Source organism: Cicer arietinum, chromosome 7 (assembly GCF_000331145.2).
Source record: "Cicer arietinum cultivar CDC Frontier isolate Library 1 chromosome 7, Cicar.CDCFrontier_v2.0, whole genome shotgun sequence".
Taxonomy (NCBI): Eukaryota; Viridiplantae; Streptophyta; class Magnoliopsida; order Fabales; family Fabaceae; genus Cicer; species Cicer arietinum.
In genome coordinates this window covers 712,326-732,100 of record NC_021166.2, presented here as the reverse complement: position 1 = coordinate 732,100, position 19,775 = coordinate 712,326, and the positions used below count along the sequence as shown (strand labels likewise).

Here is a 19,775-nt window from a genome sequence, read left to right as displayed (position 1 = left end):
GATCCTCTTTATTCATAAGCAATAAATCACAATTGACCTTTATAAAACCAACAATCATTCAACCAGCAAAACTTCAATTCTATCTTCATTCCACCGATTTTTAAATAACTTTTGAAAATTAATAAAGAAAAGTATAAAACAATATCAGCACAACTTATTTATAAATAGTTAACTTATTAACTTATTTTGAATGAAAAATAGTTAACTTTAAAAATTACAATCAATCAAATTTAAATCAATCATTCCTTAAAAGTAACCAGTAACCGAGTTTTAGATAGGAGAATCCCAAAAGAAAATAACAATCAGCCATTACAATTATAAATCTTTTATATCATATGTTTGTACAAATGTAATATCTATATAGAAATACAAATGCAAAGCATGTAAAATATTGGATGGGACAATGGCTAACATCCAAAAGGAAAGACTAGCAATACTCAGCAAGAAAAGAAACGAAAAACTGAATAATCAGCAAATATGAAATGCTCTACATTTGAAAATTCAGAAAAATTTGTGATGGAACACATAGCATTAAAGAAGTTGAGAGCATTTTGGGGTCCATAAATCTTAAATTAAAACATTGGAATATAAGTAAAATATGATAAATATTCCAACACACTTATATCATTTGATGAACTCCATCAATAATAATATAAAGAAATAAATTATAATAAGGCCTATTTCAAAGACATGTTACGATCCAGTAAATCAGCCAAGTAGCTGACTCTGTAAGTATGTTTAGCTTTGCAAATAGCTGAGACGGCAAGTTCTGCCAATTGTGGAGGAAAGAGTACCCTAACTGTAGCAATAAGTTCCCTGTCAGCAGTCTGTAATTGTGAGTTATCAAGTTGTAAATTAGGAACCTCCCAAGTTTCTTGAATAAGAATCATCATTAATTTGATTGTGTAAGTGTTGATGAGTTCCACGGATGCAGAAGAAATGGCAATTTTAGGGTGCACCTGTTTCAGAATCTGGTAGATGAACTTATTAAAATTCAACGTATTCGACCGCGTCTTCTTCTTCTTCTTCTTCTTCTTTTTCTCGGTATATACATCAATCGAATTCACCTCCACTGCTGCATCGGCCTTCTCATCTGCCATTGCGAACTGTCGACACCCAAATGGCAAATAGGGTTTCCAACTCTTAAGCCGCCGGAATGCTGCTGTTATCAAATCTAATTCATTCAATTCAATTCTATCTCTCCGTTTCTTATAAACTTAAGTTCAAAAATTAATTTAAATTATTTATCTTAAAATATGATTTTAAATATTATATCTATTTTTTACAATTTTTTTAATATTAAATTTTAAAAAATTATTAAAATCAAAAATTATTTTGAAAAATTCTTCGTAAAAATATATTAATTTATAAACATATTAATTGAAACTCATATTTATTTAGGTAAATTTTTACTAGTGTCTTAATTTTTTATTTATTTATATTAATTGTGATTCCATAGAATCAAATAAACACTTAGTTTTATTGTAGATGAAATTGTTTAATGTATCAGATTTGCTTGAACGAGTTGTTAGATAGTAAATGAGTTTCACTAAAGAAAAATGTCATATGATAAATTAATAAGTTTGTTTTGATATATAAAATAATTAAGAATATCGTTAGTTGATTTTGGTATTATATTTTGAAAATTATGAAATGTAATTAAAAAATTGTTTTTTAATTAAATAAAATTATTTGATAGTTATAAATTTGTTTCAAAACATATTAAACGGAATAATCTTTTTAAATAGCCAGAATGTTAACATTAATTTGAAGTTGTATTTTAATATTACTTACAAAGAATAAAGTAGTTTGAGATTTTAGTCTTTCATCCGATAAAAATTTAACATTTTAAAATTATTTATAATTATTAAAAGAATATATTATGAGTCTAATTTCTTATATTCGAATAAGGTTTCCAAAAACATTAAGATGGTGCTACTAAGAACTCATTTCTCCTTCTTATGAAAAATTTGTTGGTATCAAATAAAAAATAAGGTGAGTGTTCATCTGTCTCGCGTATTTGCTCACCGGTCCCAATACACTAAATAAAATTATGATTATTTTATAATATTAAAAGATATAATTTAATAAAAATAACAAATATAGAGATAATATGAGTATGAGTATCCGCTGAATACCCACGGTTTACTTTACATATTTTGTATTAGTGCATGAGTCATAGGAGTTTTGTACCATGCACCCCACCTTAACCTCCCACCTTATCCCAAATGAAAATATCATTTTGTCTTTGTTATTATCTATAAAAATCTCTGAATTCTGAACCACAAAAAAATTTGAAATTTTCAAAGTTTTAAAATCCAAAAGTATGTAACTCGAAAATTTTGAAATTTTCGAAACACATCTTTTCTAGAATTTTAAAATTTTGTAACAATATAAAACTCTTAAAAATTTCAAACTTTCGAAGCTTTCAAATTTCGAATCTTTTCAAGAATTTTCAAACATTTGAAGCTTTGAAACTTTTCCGTAGCTTGAAACTTTCCATAAACCTTCATTGCTTGAAATATTTATGGAAACCTTCATTGTTTGAAATAGAACGAATGATAACAATTAAAATTCCATTTTTCCTTTTAATATTTTTTGTCCATTCAAATACAGCTTCTCGAGATAGAAATATATACAAAATAAGTTTCAAATAAAACATCAATATATGTCTATAATGTAAAAACTAAAACTTCTAAAATTAATTAACAGTAATAATACCTAATCGATGGTTAATTTTTCTGTAGATTCTATAGTCGTTATTGTTGCAGGAACCTCAACTCTACTTATACCTCATTTCAAAAAGTATATTAAATTTAATTAACAATAATATTATAAATACAATATTTAAAATACAAAATTTAATTATTTTTCAAATATTAAACTACATTTCAAAAATTTCATCTGAATTGAAACTTTAAAAAAATTCGAACCTTGTGAAAATTCCGAATATGTTATTGTTTCGAATATTTCAAAGTTTCGAACTTTTTGATGATATATGAAATTTTATGCTTCAAAAGTTTCAAGTTGATGGAAACCTTCGAAAAAAAAATGTACTTCGAAAACTCCAGGTTAATCAAAAAGTTCGAAAGTTTTAATCAAAATTGAAAAAATATGTTTCGAAAATTTCAAATTGATCAAAAGATTCAAAAGTTTTGATCAAATATGAAAAAATAGGTTTCGTAACTTTTAAGTTTATCAAAAGCTTCGAAAGTTTTAATAAAATCTAGAAAATATATGTTTCGAAACTTTCAGCGTCATAAAAAAATTTAAAAGATAACTCAATTTATTATATTTAGAATATTTGTAAAATTTAGAATAGTATGATACATTCTGTAAGTTTAAAAAGTTCTTAGCTTTAATGAAAAATAACTACTAAATTTAAATAGAATAATTATATAACTTTAATGAAAAATGAGAAGATTACATCAATGACTGAAAGAAAAAAAAACACCATTTCAAATACAATTCGATAAGAAAATCCGTCAACAAAAATAAATGTAAAAATGTATTAACAAATCTCTCATCACACGTGCTATTATCCATAACTCCTCTATCTTAATTTAATTCAATTCTCTTTTGTCAAAATGCTAGTAATTTTTAGTATCATTAATAATTTTAATGAATTCTATAATTCTCTTGCAATCATACCAAATTATTCCTAGGTTAATGCAGTCTCCATTTTTTTTTCCTTTAAAGAATGCCACATGTAAAATAATGCTACTGGCTTTAGAATAATTCCATTACAAATGGCCGCCTATGGATCCAGCTGCCATCGTGTTTTGACCACGCTTTGTCTTTGTTGTTGTTTCTTTTAATATATACTAACACTTTAACTCCCTTTTGAATTTCTATTTTTATAATATTATACGATCGAGTCTTTAGGCAGTTGGTAGTATTATCTAAACAAATAAATTTTGGAAATCAGTATGTAATAAAAAATAAGGCATGTAGTTAGCCATCCATCATCATGTATGAAGCCTGATCTTTAATTATTACATTAAATATATAAAATAAAATGCAATTGGATTTCTATTATGTAATCGAGTTGGATGAAATATAATATTTTGTATTGTTTACAATAAAATACCATGGATGTTATTATTAAACATACCACTTAATTAGTTATAAAAGTTAAGTATAATAACTAATTATATTAATTAATTATTGTATATCTAATTAATATATTTAATAGTTATTAATTATACCGCATTGTCGATCTTTAACTTAATGTAATATTATCTAAAATTTTGGATTTAAATTAATTATTACATATCATAGATGCACAATATATACAAATTATTAATCTGATTATATTTTAGAGTAAAAGTCAAATAAACACATGAATATATATGCCCAAATAATGATATATTGGAATTAACTAAATGAAATTTTTAATAAAGTATTCCAAAATAAAATAGATCATTTAACTTAATTTAATAGGTGATTCTTGATTAAAAAAAAATTTAATAGGTGATTAAAAAAAGTACTGGTCGGTATTAAATCTCATAGTAAAAATTTTGTCACATGCCAAAGAAAGGTGTTGCTCCCAGATAACGTTATGATAGTGGTAAGCATATTTGAAACTCCAAGAAATGTAGAAAGAGTAAAACATAATTAAACAAATAAATACAAATATGAAAGAAAAAAAAATTAAAAATAATAAAGTGATGGTACAGTAAATACAATGTATAAGCACACACACAAAAGCACAGCTAAGTATATATCAAAGTGAAAGAATTTACCTCAAAAGTCAAAACTGAAAGACTCTTAAGAAGTTGGGGTACCAAAATATACAAAGGGTCTAAGTCTATAAAAACAAAAATAAGAGGCACAAAATTAACATAAAAATCCAATATAATCCTAAACTTACCGTAGCCTAGAGATTAGAACCATATCCATTTGTTCCATTAACAGCATGTGAAGTCTTGTTCTCTGTTTTCTTCCTCTTCAAAACTATAATCCACGTGTAAGCTTCTAAAAAGACAGCAATACCCCCCAAAGCTCCAATAATTCCAATATACACATGTTTCCAGTCCTTGTAACGATCTCCAACATAATCTCCCATAGCCTCAAACCCTTTAAAAACATTAATAATACTAATGATTATGGTAGAGTATCCAATAAGGTAGTGGTAAATATTCCAGTACAATCTCATTTTATGGTCTTTGTTAGGCCTTAAAAACAGAGCAAAAACTTGAAGAGTTGCAAAACATACAAGTACAATAGCAAGTGATCTATGAGTATCGTATTCAACACCTTCAGAATCGTTACCAAGTTTGATACCTGTGCCAAAACCTGACAATCCAACTATGTAGGCAGAGACTTGACATATTATATGAAGATAAAACCATGCTGGATCTGCGGATTTGAACACCTTCAAATACCTTGCTATTACTGCACCTGTTGGCATCAATATTCCCCAGCTTATTGCATTTAGTATTCCATGTGTCTGAAAATTAACAATCAACAAAATTCAACTTCAAACTTCAAACACAAACCAAACAAGATTTTATATAGTATCAAGAGTTTGGACATATATAGTACTTACATTTCTTCTTCTTTGACGTGAACCAATCCCACTAGAAACTTGGGAGGTACCAGAAACAAGATCCAAGACTTCCTTAGAATTTTGATGAGAAGATTCATGACTATGTTCTTGAGGTGTTGAATCAGAAGAAGAGAGAAACCCATCTTGCCATACATGGACCAACGAGGTTGTTCCATTTGAAAGAGTTAAAGTAGCGAAAATAGTAACCTCGTTATTGTGATATGTGGCAGATAATCCAGAAACAGGATAACTAATTTTCCCTTCTTGCAACTGTGTGGTTGTGCTAACGATATTTGAAGTATAAACTTTTGGGGTGCCACTTGATTGTGGTATAGCAACAAGAGCTTGGGCTCCGATCATAGCTGGGTCGAGATTGTTGTTAGGATTGATGGCCCAAGCAACCCATCTATTTGTTGAAGTAATTCCAGCGTGTCTGAATGCTATGTCTAATTTGCCACTTGATTCTTCGTATGTCCAGTGAAGGTAAGAGGTCAATTGTGGAAGATCACGACATGTTGTAAAAACCTTGTTTGAGAATGTTTGGTTTTTACATGTTTGAGCAGAGGATGTTAAAACTATGGAACTTAAAACACAAAAGCCCAACACCAACCTTAACATGTCACCCATTAACATGAAATTAATGATGATTGTGCTTATGATGTTTTTTTTTTTTTTTAATTTGAAAAAAAGAAAAGAAAAAGGGAATCGGTAGTTTATATTCTGGAATGGGTTTTTGAGAAACCGAGTTTTGATTGTTTGTTTGTTGTGATGTAAACAAGTGTTAGTTTAATGGAATGAATGAGAGAAGTAAAGGAGGGAGATTTATTTATTTATAAAGAGTTGGTGGAGTTTCTTTTTATTTTATTTTATTTTTGAGGGATTGTATTGGTGGGGTTTGGTTGTTGAGTTGTTCATGTGGAATCAGGAATGATGGCGGAAGGAGATGTACATTGATTAAAATGTCACTATAGTTATTATCACTATATTCATCTCTAAACAATTGGAGTTGTTTGATAAGTTTTATTAAATTTGTCTACTAGAAACACAAGTATAAAAAAAAAAAAAAAAAAGAAAGTCTACTAGTAACACATAAAGCTTTAGTCAAAAAAGAAATATATAAATTTTGACTAGCTAAATTTATATTTTATCTCAATTTTAGTCTTTTCTTACAAGAATGAATTTGGCAATAATAATTTTATAATTTTAGTAAATAATTACTAACTATAGAAAAACCACTCCTTCAACATGGTGATTAAACCCATTATACTCCCTGTCCATATTTGGGAAGTTACTATTCCGTATGAAAATGGTTTGAAAGTTTGAATTACTATTCCCTCAGATTGTTTAAATTCCTAACTTCCCCAGTTGACAACGTTATTCTATCTTCTTATAATCAAACAATGTCTCTAATAATTGATTTGGCAAAGTAAACGTAGGTACAACTTATACATCAAATTCACATTTGCGATTTTGATGCGAGGGTCAGAGCTTTCTTAGAAAAAAAACGTCCGGTAGTAGGGGCATGCGGCGGCTCAATAATATTTTTAATTTTTTAGAATGCTTAATTATCTTAATCTTAAGCTTTTTCTTTAATATTAATATATAATACTACTAAACTAAATAGTAAGTGCAACTATTTACCAAGATGTCTTTTATTAAAGATAAATTTGTGATAATTATTCAATGTAGATTCCAAAATGGATAATATCCTAAAAATATAGTTTGAGGTCGATAAAGAGTGATGTTGACAATATTTGCAGAGTTTTACTAAAATGTTTGAGTGAATTTTAAATTAATAAATTACGTATAATGTTTTATTGTATATACAAAATTTAAATTGTAAATTTACTAAAGCATAAAAAAAAAATGGAAACACAACGATTGAAGGATGAAAAATCAGACTAAGAATTCATTTTTTTGAGGAAAACAATTAAAAAAAATAGTTATTTTGATTGAACTTTTAAACTTTTTCTCAAAATTCAAACCAAACTATCGAAGAACATGGTAACTTGAATGAATTGGTTCACATTTTTAAATAAAAAAAAATGTTTATATTACTAAAATAATTATATAATTTTTAATGACACGAGTACATAAACTATAATGAAAAAAATACTTAAATACAACACATATTTTAAGATAATACTATTAATATAATAATGTTAAGTAAAATATTATGATTTCGTTTAGATATTGGTGATCAATTTTAAATCATATCATACTCCCATCAATAGAGGTTGAATTTATTTTATGTTTGTCTGGTAATTAGTTTAATTTTTAAATCTTAGATGAAACTTACAACTTACATATAAACGAAGTTTGAGAGGCAACTCAATTGAAATATAGGAAGTTAAAAAATGTGTATTTTTTTAATTAATTTTTCTTTTTGTAATTTTTCTTATATGTCATTTTTTTATAAAAAAATTGTTGGAGACTTTAGAGTGATCATCACACCTCTAATTCCAATAAAAATCCCTCACTCGTAAATAGAAAATCATAGTGTAAGTCATGCATGAGGCTAACAAACTCTTTAGCCTCTTAATTTTGATTGGGGTTACACTTTTGATGCACCAAAAAGTATCACATTTTTTTTGAGTTAAAACTAATTGTAGTTTATAAACAACACTTAGTCTTTAAAACTCGTTTATTCATTTGTGCACATTTTTTTAGAGTTTAAAGGTAAAACAAACACATTAATTATGGAGAAGAGATAGATCTTAAATTCAAATCTATATTCTAATATATTAAATATTTCTACGGTAAACTTTAACAATGATAAAAACTGGGAGACTTACACACAATACCTTAAAAGTGAATAAAACCTATGAAATATAGTTTGAAGTGAGAACAAAATATCTTAAATTTTTCTTCAAATGTATAAATCTTAATTAAAATTTTAATTAATAGTTAATATAAAAGAGGAAAAAGAAAAATGATGGAACATATTTACTAAAAAGGTGTAGTAACATAGTAAAAAAGAATAGCTTATCTAAATGTGTAAACTCTAAATAATTTTATAAGAAATATTTTGACAGAAGAAAAACGGAAATGCTAAAGATGATGTATTATTGTGAAAGTTAGTAATTAAAATATATTTGATGTATTGACAAATGAGAAAAATGGGTTCCTTTAGAAAAGATGAAAAGGCATTAGCGCGTAGAAGAAGAGAAGAGGACCAAGCAGCATGGAAGTGGTTGATCTTTTCCTCACGGGACTTAGCCAGCACCGTAACCTTTTTTATATAATTAAATAAATAATCATATAAAACGGCACACCCTATTTGATTGGATGGACCCAGTCTACCTGCCATCATTGGTGTCGTTTTGTTGTTGCTCCCAATCCTATGATCGATGCTTCTGAGTCTTCCATTTTTAGAACAGGTCATTGTTGGTGTACGGTATAGCCGTTTACCAAAAACGTTGTATTACAAGCTTTCATTTCTCCAAAACGTTATTCTATCCAAATTTCATTCCATTACTCCACTTTATTTTAATCTTCACAATCTATTCAACTCAACTATTTAAATTTAACACCGCCCAATTTTTAATTACAAAGGAATTTTTTATCATTCATATTACAAGAGAGTTGTTAAACCTATTCATTTATCAACATACTTGAGATTGAAGAGATACAAATAGCGAATAAAAATCATACAGGGTTTAATAAAACTGAGGAAGTAATAGCGAATAGTAATCACTTTGATTTAACCCAACATTTTCCATTATTTCGTAATTGGCTTTGAGAAAATTGTTTTGGGACAAAAACTTAGGTTTAACAAAACTGAGGAAGTAATAGTTTGTAACCATTCATATTAGTTTTATATTATATCTATATATTATATCTAACGGTTATGTTAAACGGTAAGGAAGACTTTGATTGATATCTCACTTTAAAACATTTTAATTGGGAAAATATTTTTTTGATTGCTCAAATTATTTTGGTGAGAATTAGAGTTCGGTTTATGAGATTTAAAATTTATTTAAAATTAATAGAAGTTATTTTAAATTTACTTATTATCAATTAAAAAAATTGATATTTAATAACTTAAATATTTATTATTAAATTTTTTACATTATAAAATCACATATTTTAAAAAATAATTTTTACGAATAGTTTCTCAATAGCTTTTCATTATAATAGTTTTTTTGAAATTTTATTATTAAAAAAAAACTATAATAATTTTAAAAAAATTATTTAAATTAATTTTTCATTTGGAACTTTATTTTTAAAATTATTTATTAAAAATATTATAAAAATTATTTTTAAAAAAACTTAAACAAACAGATCCTAAATTGCCACATAACATATACGTAAAATATAAACAACCTTAATCAATTTTTCCTCCAATGGTGATTAATATAATAAGTAACTTATATATAACTCAACTAATTTTTATTTTTTTTATTTGTTGGCTATAGAATTTTTTAGATAATAAGCTAGCTTTTATAAACTTTATTCCATACAAAATAATAATGTATTTTTATAAATGAGAAGTTAAATTCTTTATTAGTTTTATATCTTGGTTTTAAGCGATAAGAGATAATAAGTCAATATAATATTTAATAATAAATAAGATATATCTTTTATTAAGCTATCACTATACTCTCAATGTTAACATACTCTTATATGCCACTTTACCAGAAATGTTATATTGATAGTTAGTAATATAAAAAAGTCTAATTAGTATGTATTATATATTATTTTTGTATTTCAAAATAAACATCCTCGACATGTGTTCACAAGAAAACACAAGTCTAATTAAAAACTTTGAAAGAGAGAAAACTAGTTGCCAATTGTTAACAATCTGGTTAGTCACCAACTTGAAACGGGATCTAATGCAGCCACCCTTAATTAAGTTAATGCCAACAAAAGGTGTGAAGAAAACACAATTGTCAAGAATGGGATTCGAACCCATGCCCTTTCGGACCAGTACCTGAAACTGGCGCCTTAGACCAACTCGGCCATCTTGACTTTTTGTATACATTTTCGCTACAAACATTTTGACATTATAAAATAAGATGTAACATGATTATTAATTTATATATTACAATGTAAAATAAAAATTAAATAATGCGATGTCAAAATTATTACAATATTTCAGTAAATAAAGCAGTATTGCAATACAACAAATTAAAGACGTGAGTTTCTTTTTTATAGGATCTTTTTTGGGTTTTTAATAAGATTTAAAGCCTTGAGCAGTCACCAAGAAAAGAAGCCTTGAGCTTTCATATAAGATTCTATGATAATATTTCATTTACCGATTGCCTCTTTTCTATAAGGAATTTACTGATTGGCTCAAACTTCATACAATGAATTTTTTTGACTCGTCAAGTAATTTAAATAAATAGTGTTAAACTTAAATTTTATAAGGCAACCTAATATTTGTATTCGGTTTCAAAGTTTCTTTTATATTCAATTTGGCTAAACATTTTTCAACAACGTATGTATACATTTGATTGCCAAAAAGGTATATTTATAGATTAAAAGTGGCTAAATTTATTTTAAGAATAAAAAAATTGAGAAATTTTTTATAAAGGCAAAATTAAAATTTTATAAAAATTAAAAATTTATTTAATCTTATTTATTTAATTAAGTTGTTTAGATAGCTACTTCATATCATAATATTCCTCAATAATGGAATATTTTAGCAATTTTTTGTCTATGTAAATATTCGGTACAAATCTCATGGTGGGATTCATTCCACATCGTCTTAATCCATGGTTAAAATTGTTCCGGGATTCATTCCACATCGTCTTAATCCATGGTTAAAATTGTTCCGGGATTCATTCCACATCGTCTTAATCCATGGTTAAAATTGTTCCATTAGTGTGACATTCGTTATACATGCTTTCCGCAACACTAATATTGTTCTATGATATTTTCATAACCCGGCCGTCCAATTAATAGCAAAAATAAATAATCCATTTATAAAAAAATTGTACTAAATTATATTCCAAATTTTAATTTCTATTACAATTCTTCCAAAAAATTCTTAAAATAATTGACATTTATTTTCAACTCCTGTTAATTAGTGACAATGTATCAATATCTTTGACTAAAAGTATATATATCTTTTACTTATATAAATTTTTAAATATAAATCTCTATTTTTAATTATTTTAACATATATCACTTTATTTATAAGAGTAAAATAATTATTTGATCAAATTTTAATTTTATCAATTATTTATAATATTCAGTTTAATGTTAGTTTTTTAGTTTCAGAAAAAACCTTCAACATGATATAACTGATAATTAAATCTCTCTATAATATTATTAGTACATTTTTAAATAGAATTTTTATATATTTTTTAATTTATAATATTCAGGGTAATGTTAGTTTTTTAGTTTCAGAAAAAACCTTCAACATGATATAACTGATAATTAAATCTCTCTATAATATTATTAGTACATTTTTAAATAGAATTTTTATATATTTTTTAATTTTATTATTATATAATCATAATTATTTTAATTATATTAATTATAATAAATATAAATTTTAAATTTATTATTTTATATATTAAAGGATATAAGACAGAAGCAACTCTGTTTATCATTTTTTCTATGTTTCGAAAAACTTAGAAGGCATTAAAATTTTAATTATACGACGGCCTCAGAATTGCAGAATAACATCAAGGCATCAGAGCCATTCAGTCCCGAAAGATGGTTTGTTTCATAGATATCATCATTGGCCAATCATTCTAAATACGATGACTAAAAATCAACAGCATATAGCAATGCCTAACTTGAAGGCAGCAAACAGTTGATAATTGAAATTATTAAAGTCTGACTAAATCAAAAATAACTTCAACAATCAACGTTGCTGCACAATGTGATGGTAGTTCAAAAAAATTAATGAAAGTAATAGACATTTCATCTACTGAAATATGAAAAATAAAATAAAAACAAAGAGTGAGCCTCAGAATTGCAGAAAAGTATCAGCAAGGCAAAAAAGCCAATCAGTCCCGAAAGATGGTAATTGGTGTATAATGATATCATCATAGGCAACACTAGTATTTGTTTGTATATATAACAAAAAAGTGAAAACAGATAAATAATGATGTGTGTCTCATGGCCAGTCCCAAGAAGTAAAGGCAGCAACGCTGCTCCACAAGGCAATGGAATATGAGACAAAAACCGACGGAGGAACTCTCTCCGAAGAGAGAAAACCGTCAACGTCAGTAAACATTTTTATGCGACGTTTACTAGGAGTCATGCAAACACAGTATAAGTTTGCCACCATTCAAGTTGGGAATTTGGATTAAAATCCCCCGTCACAACAAATCAAAATCACAACAATTCAAAGACTACAAAAAAGATCTATAACAGAGACATATAAGTTACAAAGATGAATTCATACAATGAAAAGAATAATTTGGATGCGCCGCTAAAAACCCTAATTCTAGAAGATGAGAAGAGGAAGATAATTGGAGAGGTAAGCATTGAGAAGAGTTTTATAGTAGTTGGGAACTCTTTCTGCTCCGCACATGGGCTTTTCATTCAACTCAAACTGGCCCAGACCCATCTTTAGTCTTGCATAAATCTTTCCTTTTAAATATTTTTACTCTTCTAATTCAATGTAAATAAAAATTAATTAATTTCTTCTTAAGTAAAGTTCTGGTGGTGGTTAGTGAGAAGGGGGTGTACAAAGCCCATTTTGTAGGAAGTTTCGTATCAAATATTAACATACTTAAAATACCTGTTTTATTTTAATTTTTTTTAATAAGTAATTAAATATATCTTTAAATCATTAATAAATTAATATGTCAATAAAATCAAGTTCTATTTTTTTATTTAACATCACATTTTAAAGAATATAATTTTATATATATTATACTTCAATTATATTTTATAATAATATATTTAAATATGTCAAAAAATTAATTGAGGTAATTATATATAAATTAGTAAAAGTTGAATATATAATAAAAAGATCAAATTTTATATAATAACTACAGTAGTAAAAAAATATTATATTTTTTTAAATAGGTCGGCCAGATAGGTCTAAATATGCTTAATATGTGCCATGTAATATGACATTTTAACTAAATAGACTTTTTTAGAAGTCTTGACATTGTCTGTTTAAAAAAAAGTTTGACATGGACTTGGTGTAAGTTAGTTCGTCAATAAACCTCTGTCGATCGGCCTGACCTATACCGATCTCTACTCACTTTGTTCAAATTTAATAAGAAAAACATAATATAAAGACAAAACTATATTGGTTTTAAGAGATATCACTAATAATAATATATAAACTTCTTTTTTCTGGGAAAAAATAAATTAGTTAAGTAATAAAGTCATTTTTTATGAAAAAACAAACTTCATCCAACAGTAAAAATTGATACAAATCAGATTAAAGGATTTGTGCTGGGCATTCCCTATACACATAATAAATCCAATACAACTAAATATGTCACCTAAATACTTAACACTAAAATACATAGAGAAGTCATATGCAAATAGAATCTACCTAGCCAAACTCACAAGTGAAGATTCATATTTTTTTAATTTCATCTAATTAAGGATTTTTTTTTGTTGAGTTTGTGTATGTTCAAATCGACTATAGATAGTCTCGAAAATGCAACCACCATAGCATTGTCTTCAAAATGCAACCACATTTGGGGCTTTCCAATAAACACAATAAACATAAATTTGACAATTTATAAAATTAACAAAACACCATAAAAAGAAGTAGAACCGTGACAATAGAGATATTCATAAACATATTTGTCAATGAAGGAACAAAAAATTACATTAAAAATTATAAATAATATATATTTTGTGACAATTTTTTTTTAAATATAGGGAGAATACATGTGCGGTGGTGAAGTAGTGTATGTCCTATACTCGATACAAAACTTCATACCTCTTGGGGCATGAAAACTAGTATTGGGTAAAACCTATGCCAAATGTCTCAACTTCATTTATATACATACACTAGTATTGCTTGAAAACTATCTAACAACCAGTCTGATTCTGATACTGTTGTTTCCTTTGCTTATGTGTATAGTAAAGCCATCAATTGCGTCAATTTTCTCCCAAAGTTTGATCACAATGAATCAAAACCTTCTGAATTATCTCCTTCCCAGCTGCGCTTTCTTCTTTATTTTCATGTTATAAGGAGTAGAATTCCTCATTTTGTTCATTAGTTTTTCTTCTATTTTCGTATTCGCTAAAAATAAATTCAAATAAATTGGACTAATTAGCAACACAATATACTCTACTTAATTTCATTGTTTTATCTCTGTTTATCAAAAAGTTTATTTATATGCATTAATTGTGTAAAATAATTTTATATAGACGTTCAATTAATTTTGATCATTTAAATACTCTTGTAGATTCTTAAAAAAAATATATATTATTCACATCTAAATATTAAGAACGTATATGAAGAAAAATATTCCTCCTTTTTTTTTTAAGTATCCGTCCATGGGACTATGACAGTTTGTTTTATATTGCAACTAACACGTAGAATTAATTATTTTTATTGTTGTGTTTGGTCTTATTTCAACTTCTTCTAGTGAAATATCCTAGAACATGAGGTTGCGTCTCTAACTTAAATTAGCAATTGTGTATGAACAAAGAAAAAGCTAAAATTCGCAATAATTATTTATTCATTTGAACACCTGGTCAGTGTTTGTCTTCATTAATCAAGTTTGTTCAACATTAAAGAGACACCTATCCAATATATACAACAACCGAATAATAATTTTTTAGCTTTTTCTTTGGTGGGGACTAGTGAATTATCACCATAATACTTTGTTGCTTGTGATGACCACTCAAAAAACGTGACAAAAGTCCATGGCCTCTCTAGTCTATTAAGTAGGTATATATGTAAACAAATATTTAACAATACAATTCTAACCTTTGTGAGTTCTATCTACAATGTGATTAGTTGAGTACATAATTAAAATAAATTGGCTGAGGAAGAGGTAAAGGATCATACTAGAGTAGAAGACCAAAACTTGTGAGCTTCATGTACCTCTGCTTTGGAAATTTTCGCATGCTATTACAATGACAAATAATTAATCCAAAAAACAAAATGACTGAGTACCTTACTCATCTCAATTAGTTAAATACAGTAATAGAATGGAATTGAATAGGCTAGTTAGTTTTAAATTAAAATTGATGTTATATATTTCATGTTATTCCAAGCTATTCTATCATATACTATCAATCCAAACATACCCTAAAGCTGGCTAAATCTCAAAGTTTATATATGGAGAAACTGCAGATACTATGTATTATGCTAAAAGTACATGTCAAAAAGATGGCAAAAATGAGGTCAGTTTCACTGCCAAGCAGAAAAGGTGGCCATAGCTCTCTTCATCCAACCAAGACATAGAGCACCGTCTTTATGTTCAAGTCTATAGTTTTGATTGAAGTCCTTCAAAAGATTTTGCGCAGAATCCATCACTGAAGAACTCAACGCGCATTGTCTAAATCCAGCCATGGAAAATCTCATCCTCCACTTTCCAAAAACTTCATGCCTCTCCACCCTCTCAACCCCCTCACATGCTATCATGTTGACGATGTCGCGTGCCACGCAGTTCTGCTCTGCACTAATCCTCTTCTTATCGTCTTTTAGGGAAGCCACGTCTATTGATTCAAACATAGCTGTATAGTAATCCATTGTCTCTACAAACCTGTGAAAGAAAGGAGAAGTATTTGTGTTGGATTCTTGCTCTACAAGGGTGACAACCTTTGGAGACAAACTCTTAACCAACCTCAACAATCTGTCTCTATGATTCTCTATGCTCACACTCTCATCTGGCATGTGGTGCAAAATATAGGGAAAGTTTACAGCAAGGGCTTCACCAGGTCTAACACTAAGATTTTGCTGTTGAACTTCACAACCAGACATTGCAGCATAATTGAACTCAAATGGAACTCCGCAAGACCTGGCAAATTCTGATAGCCGTTCTCCTACAATCTGAAGTCCTCCACCACGAGCGTGAAATGATTGGGAATCATCGACACCTGTTATTCGAATGAAAGGGGGTCCACCGGGCCTGTTTGCAAGAGCTTGAATAAGTAAATGCCACTGTGTGCCCTGTGCAATTTGGAAATCAATTATATGAATCCTGGATTCATTTGCCATTGCTTCTGCAATTACAGCATTTGCAGATAAGTATGCAAACTTAAAATATGGACAAATCTGATACAAGACGTGCATGTAACTCATTAGCTCTTTGCTTGTCGGTTGTTCGCATTTCAAGGCCTTGTATATCAAGCTCCCTGACGATTCCAACCTTGCTCTAAGCCCTTCCAACAAGTAAGCACCCAACCTCTGGATTGGATCTCCGCCAACCGAAACCATCTTCACCAATACATTATCCATCCAGCCTCTTGCTGTTGAAATATCACCGTCAGAAACAGCCTGTGCACATAGCAAGAGGACTTCTTTCAAGTCGAGCCTCGGAATGTTTTCTACAATCAGATCCCAATTGTATTTAGCCGATGGAGGTGCTCCGTGGAAACTAGCCTCCATGTAGCTGCCATAACTGTCAACAATATCTAAATCATCAGGCCCCAACAATGACATTTCCAGTTCTCTAAGTTTGTGCTTCAAATCATTCCCATCGTCAACACTGGACAACCCGCTTGTCGGCGATCCATTGGTGTTGTAAGATGACTGGTGGTGATCTGAATAGCATGGCTGAGAATCTTGTGGAGAAAATGGACTCTTGTTAGAAGATACGCTGGCATAGGAAGGGGAATCACAATCTATGAAACCAGTAATTTCTGGGTATGATTCCAGGGTGAAGCATTGTTCATCGAAGGTTTCGAAAGAAAGAGGTGTTCCCTGGCTGCTGCTACCATGTTTATCGCCACATAGATTGTTTTGTAGGCAATTGTCCTGTGCAGGTCGGTGATAGAAATGGATAGCAGCTGAATTTGATTTTTGTTGAGACGTTTGCATCTGGAAAAAATGATTTCCTCAACCGAAAAAAGTAATAAGAATAGTGAGTAGTCAATCTTTCAAATTGTAAATTAAAAGGTTGTTCTTTCGAACTGCGCCGGTTGACTCGCTAGTTATGCAGAAGAGCTTAGCAATAAAGTTTTGAGGAATACTTTAACCTGCATAACAAAATAAAAATGTTAAGGAAACTTTAACATGGATTAAAACAAAGCAAATAAATAAATGGAAACAGTTTGACAGAGAAAGATCTAATCTAAATAACTATGAAGATATGCTGAAGAAAACTAAATTGAAGCTAAAATGATAACAATCTATGAAGAAAAACAAGTCCACGACACTCGAGATTCCTAATCAAATTGATCCCGCACAGAAAGAAGACTTAATTGCACTTTTGGTCCCATATTTTGAAAGAAGACTTAATTCACTTTTGGTTCCCTATTTTATGACGATCACCAAAATTGTCCCCCTATTTTAAGATCAAACTTTCTGGTCCCTCAAAAATCACATTTATTGCAGTTTTGATCCCAAGCTAGAACTGTTACCCTAAAAATGGTGATTTAGGAGAAGCAAACTCAATTACTCAACGAAGTGTGAAATTGACAGATTGGGACAGAAGCTAAGAAAGAAAACAACATATAACATATACATGTTCACTCAAATCTCTTAAAGATTCTTTTCTTTCTATATATATATTGGATTGTTCTTAGAATTCCAATTCCAATTGAGGATCCAAAGTAAATACTCAAGACCTCATAGATTTACATCATTACTCTTTAAATTTCCTAATTGAGAAATCATCAGAAAAGGAAATATGATAAGAGAAGGATTTGTGATAGATAAAGCAAAAGCATAGAAGTGAAAAATAATGAAAGAAATAAAAGAGATATAAAAAGTATAGTTTCAACAGTTGCATGTAAGTTTTTCTATTCTCCCTTTGGGTTCTTAATCAGTTACAAGTATCGAAACATGAAGAAAGAGAGAGGAAAACAAACCTGTGTGTTGTGTTGATCAAAGAATTGAGAGAAACTCAATTGGTGTTGGTCCTCCAGAGTTCAGAGTCAAGAGTCTACTGCTAGGAGTAAGATTAGGAAGCACTTAGCTTTGATAAAATATATGAGCTGGCATAATAATACAAATTTATTTATTAATACATGTTGCAGATTCGGTAGAGTTGAATACTAAGAGTGTTTGGTGGGGTAGCCTTGGAAAGTTGGAAGGAACTCGGAAGTAAGCTGAGGAACAATACAAAGAGCAAGTAGAAAGAAATTCATCGCCATTCACCACCCACGTTAATCACTTAAATAATCCTATTAACATTTAAAATGTTTATTATAACAAAATCAAATACTAATATTGATGGTTGGTACGTACTAGTACATGCTTGGAATGGATGCCACAAAGCAAAGTGAAGACAACAACTACACGCGCTTTCTGACAAACGTAACCTTCTTTTTAGCAAAAAGACAATATTGCCTATATTCACCTCCTCGTATTGGTTGGCTATTGCATTTTAGGATAACAAGTTGCAACCAAGGGCATGTTAACAACTCTCTCTGTGCTCTTTTATTTATTTTAGTTTCGGATGAATTATAAATAAATAAATAATTTTTTAATGCTAGCCTCTTTCTTTTCTCCAAGTCGGTTATGATTTGCCTCAATCCATTCATTTTTCCTCGTCAGGCATCTTTCCTCCACTTCTTTCCAAATTTAGAAAGTTGATTTTTAATAATATAATCAAAATTCAATTTAAGGTTCAAAGATTTTACCAAAGTCGGACATAGTAAATAAATAAACATTATTTATTTTTAATATGATATATAAGTAATAATAAATAAAAAATTAATAATATTTATAGTTTGACACTGTTAAAGTTAAATCCCACATAAAATATATCACGTATTTTTTTTTGCACATACACGACAACATTGTGCTTTATCAATTTAAATATTTAAATATATATTTGTTTTTATAGGTAAAATACTTTTATTGATAATAATTTTATTGTTATTGATAAAAAAAATTAACATTCACTAATTTAGATATTCATTATTAAAGATTCTTATACAGTAAAAGTAATTTTTTAAAAGGTTTAAAAAAACTTATAAAAAAAACTTTTCATTTTAATTATTTTTTAAAATTTTATCATCTCAAGAAAGTTGCAATAAATAAATGAAATACTTCAATTAATTTTTAATTTGAAGTTTTATTTTTATTTATTTTTTTGAAAAAATTGTAACAAAAAGAAATAATACTATAAAAATCATTTAAAAAAAGTATAACAAACGGTCTTGAATATTT

General features: G+C 28.3%; 3 protein-coding genes and 3 non-coding genes across 7 annotated transcripts; all 6 read right to left on the bottom strand.

Annotated features, from left to right (window-relative positions):
* Positions 1-677: 677 nt before the first annotated feature.
* Positions 678-1,100, bottom strand: LOC101504849 (uncharacterized). Its single transcript, XM_004507560.1, has one exon. It carries the CDS (start codon positions 1,098-1,100, stop codon positions 678-680), a length of 423 nt encoding a protein of 140 aa, XP_004507617.1.
* A 3,538-nt stretch (positions 1,101-4,638) lies between these two features.
* On the bottom strand, positions 4,639-6,416 carry LOC101501943 (cytochrome b561 and DOMON domain-containing protein At4g17280-like). Of its 2 annotated transcripts, XM_012717827.3 has the most exons (3): positions 5,552-6,416; positions 5,287-5,452; positions 4,639-5,079 (listed from the first exon to the last, which is right to left on the bottom strand). In XM_012717827.3, exons 1-3 carry the CDS (start codon positions 6,182-6,184, stop codon positions 4,880-4,882), a joined length of 999 nt encoding a protein of 332 aa, XP_012573281.1. In that variant the 5' UTR covers positions 6,185-6,416; the 3' UTR covers positions 4,639-4,879. The 2 variants fall into 2 exon arrangements, with proteins under 2 accessions (XP_012573281.1, XP_004507609.1); XM_004507552.4 differs by having other exon boundaries at positions 4,639-5,452; positions 5,552-6,411.
* Positions 6,417-10,441: 4,025 nt separating this feature from the next.
* On the bottom strand, positions 10,442-10,522 carry TRNAL-CAG (transfer RNA leucine (anticodon CAG)). Its single transcript has one exon. It is a non-coding gene; the product is annotated as a tRNA-Leu (tRNA).
* Positions 10,523-12,162: 1,640 nt separating this feature from the next.
* Positions 12,163-12,249, bottom strand: LOC113787897 (small nucleolar RNA SNORD96 family). Its single transcript, XR_003474416.1, has one exon. It is a non-coding gene; the product is annotated as a small nucleolar RNA SNORD96 family (small nucleolar RNA).
* Positions 12,250-12,468: 219 nt separating this feature from the next.
* Positions 12,469-12,562, bottom strand: LOC113787898 (small nucleolar RNA SNORD96 family). The gene has a single exon (XR_003474417.1). It is a non-coding gene; the product is annotated as a small nucleolar RNA SNORD96 family (small nucleolar RNA).
* Positions 12,563-15,644: 3,082 nt separating this feature from the next.
* On the bottom strand, positions 15,645-18,790 carry LOC101501630 (scarecrow-like protein 13). The gene is made up of 2 exons (XM_004507551.4): positions 18,470-18,790; positions 15,645-17,635 (listed from the first exon to the last, which is right to left on the bottom strand). Exon 2 carries the CDS (start codon positions 17,475-17,477, stop codon positions 15,846-15,848), a length of 1,632 nt encoding a protein of 543 aa, XP_004507608.1. The 5' UTR covers positions 17,478-17,635; positions 18,470-18,790; the 3' UTR covers positions 15,645-15,845.
* Between the last annotated feature and the right edge of the window lie 985 nt (positions 18,791-19,775).

Bases quoted from the DNA above. Each gene is read 5' to 3' on its own strand.
- LOC101504849 (XM_004507560.1), bottom strand. From the start codon at position 1,100: ATGGCAGATGAGAAGGCCGATGCAGCAGTGGAGGTGAATTCGATTGAT.
- LOC101501943 (XM_004507552.4), bottom strand. From the start codon at position 6,184: ATGTTAATGGGTGACATGTTAAGGTTGGTGTTGGGCTTTTGTGTTTTA. The intron at 5,453-5,551 runs GTAAGTACTATA...GTTAATTTTCAG, and splicing joins CACGTCAAAGAAGAAGAAAT to ACACATGGAATACTAAATGC.
- LOC101501630 (XM_004507551.4), bottom strand. From the start codon at position 17,477: ATGCAAACGTCTCAACAAAAATCAAATTCAGCTGCTATCCATTTCTAT.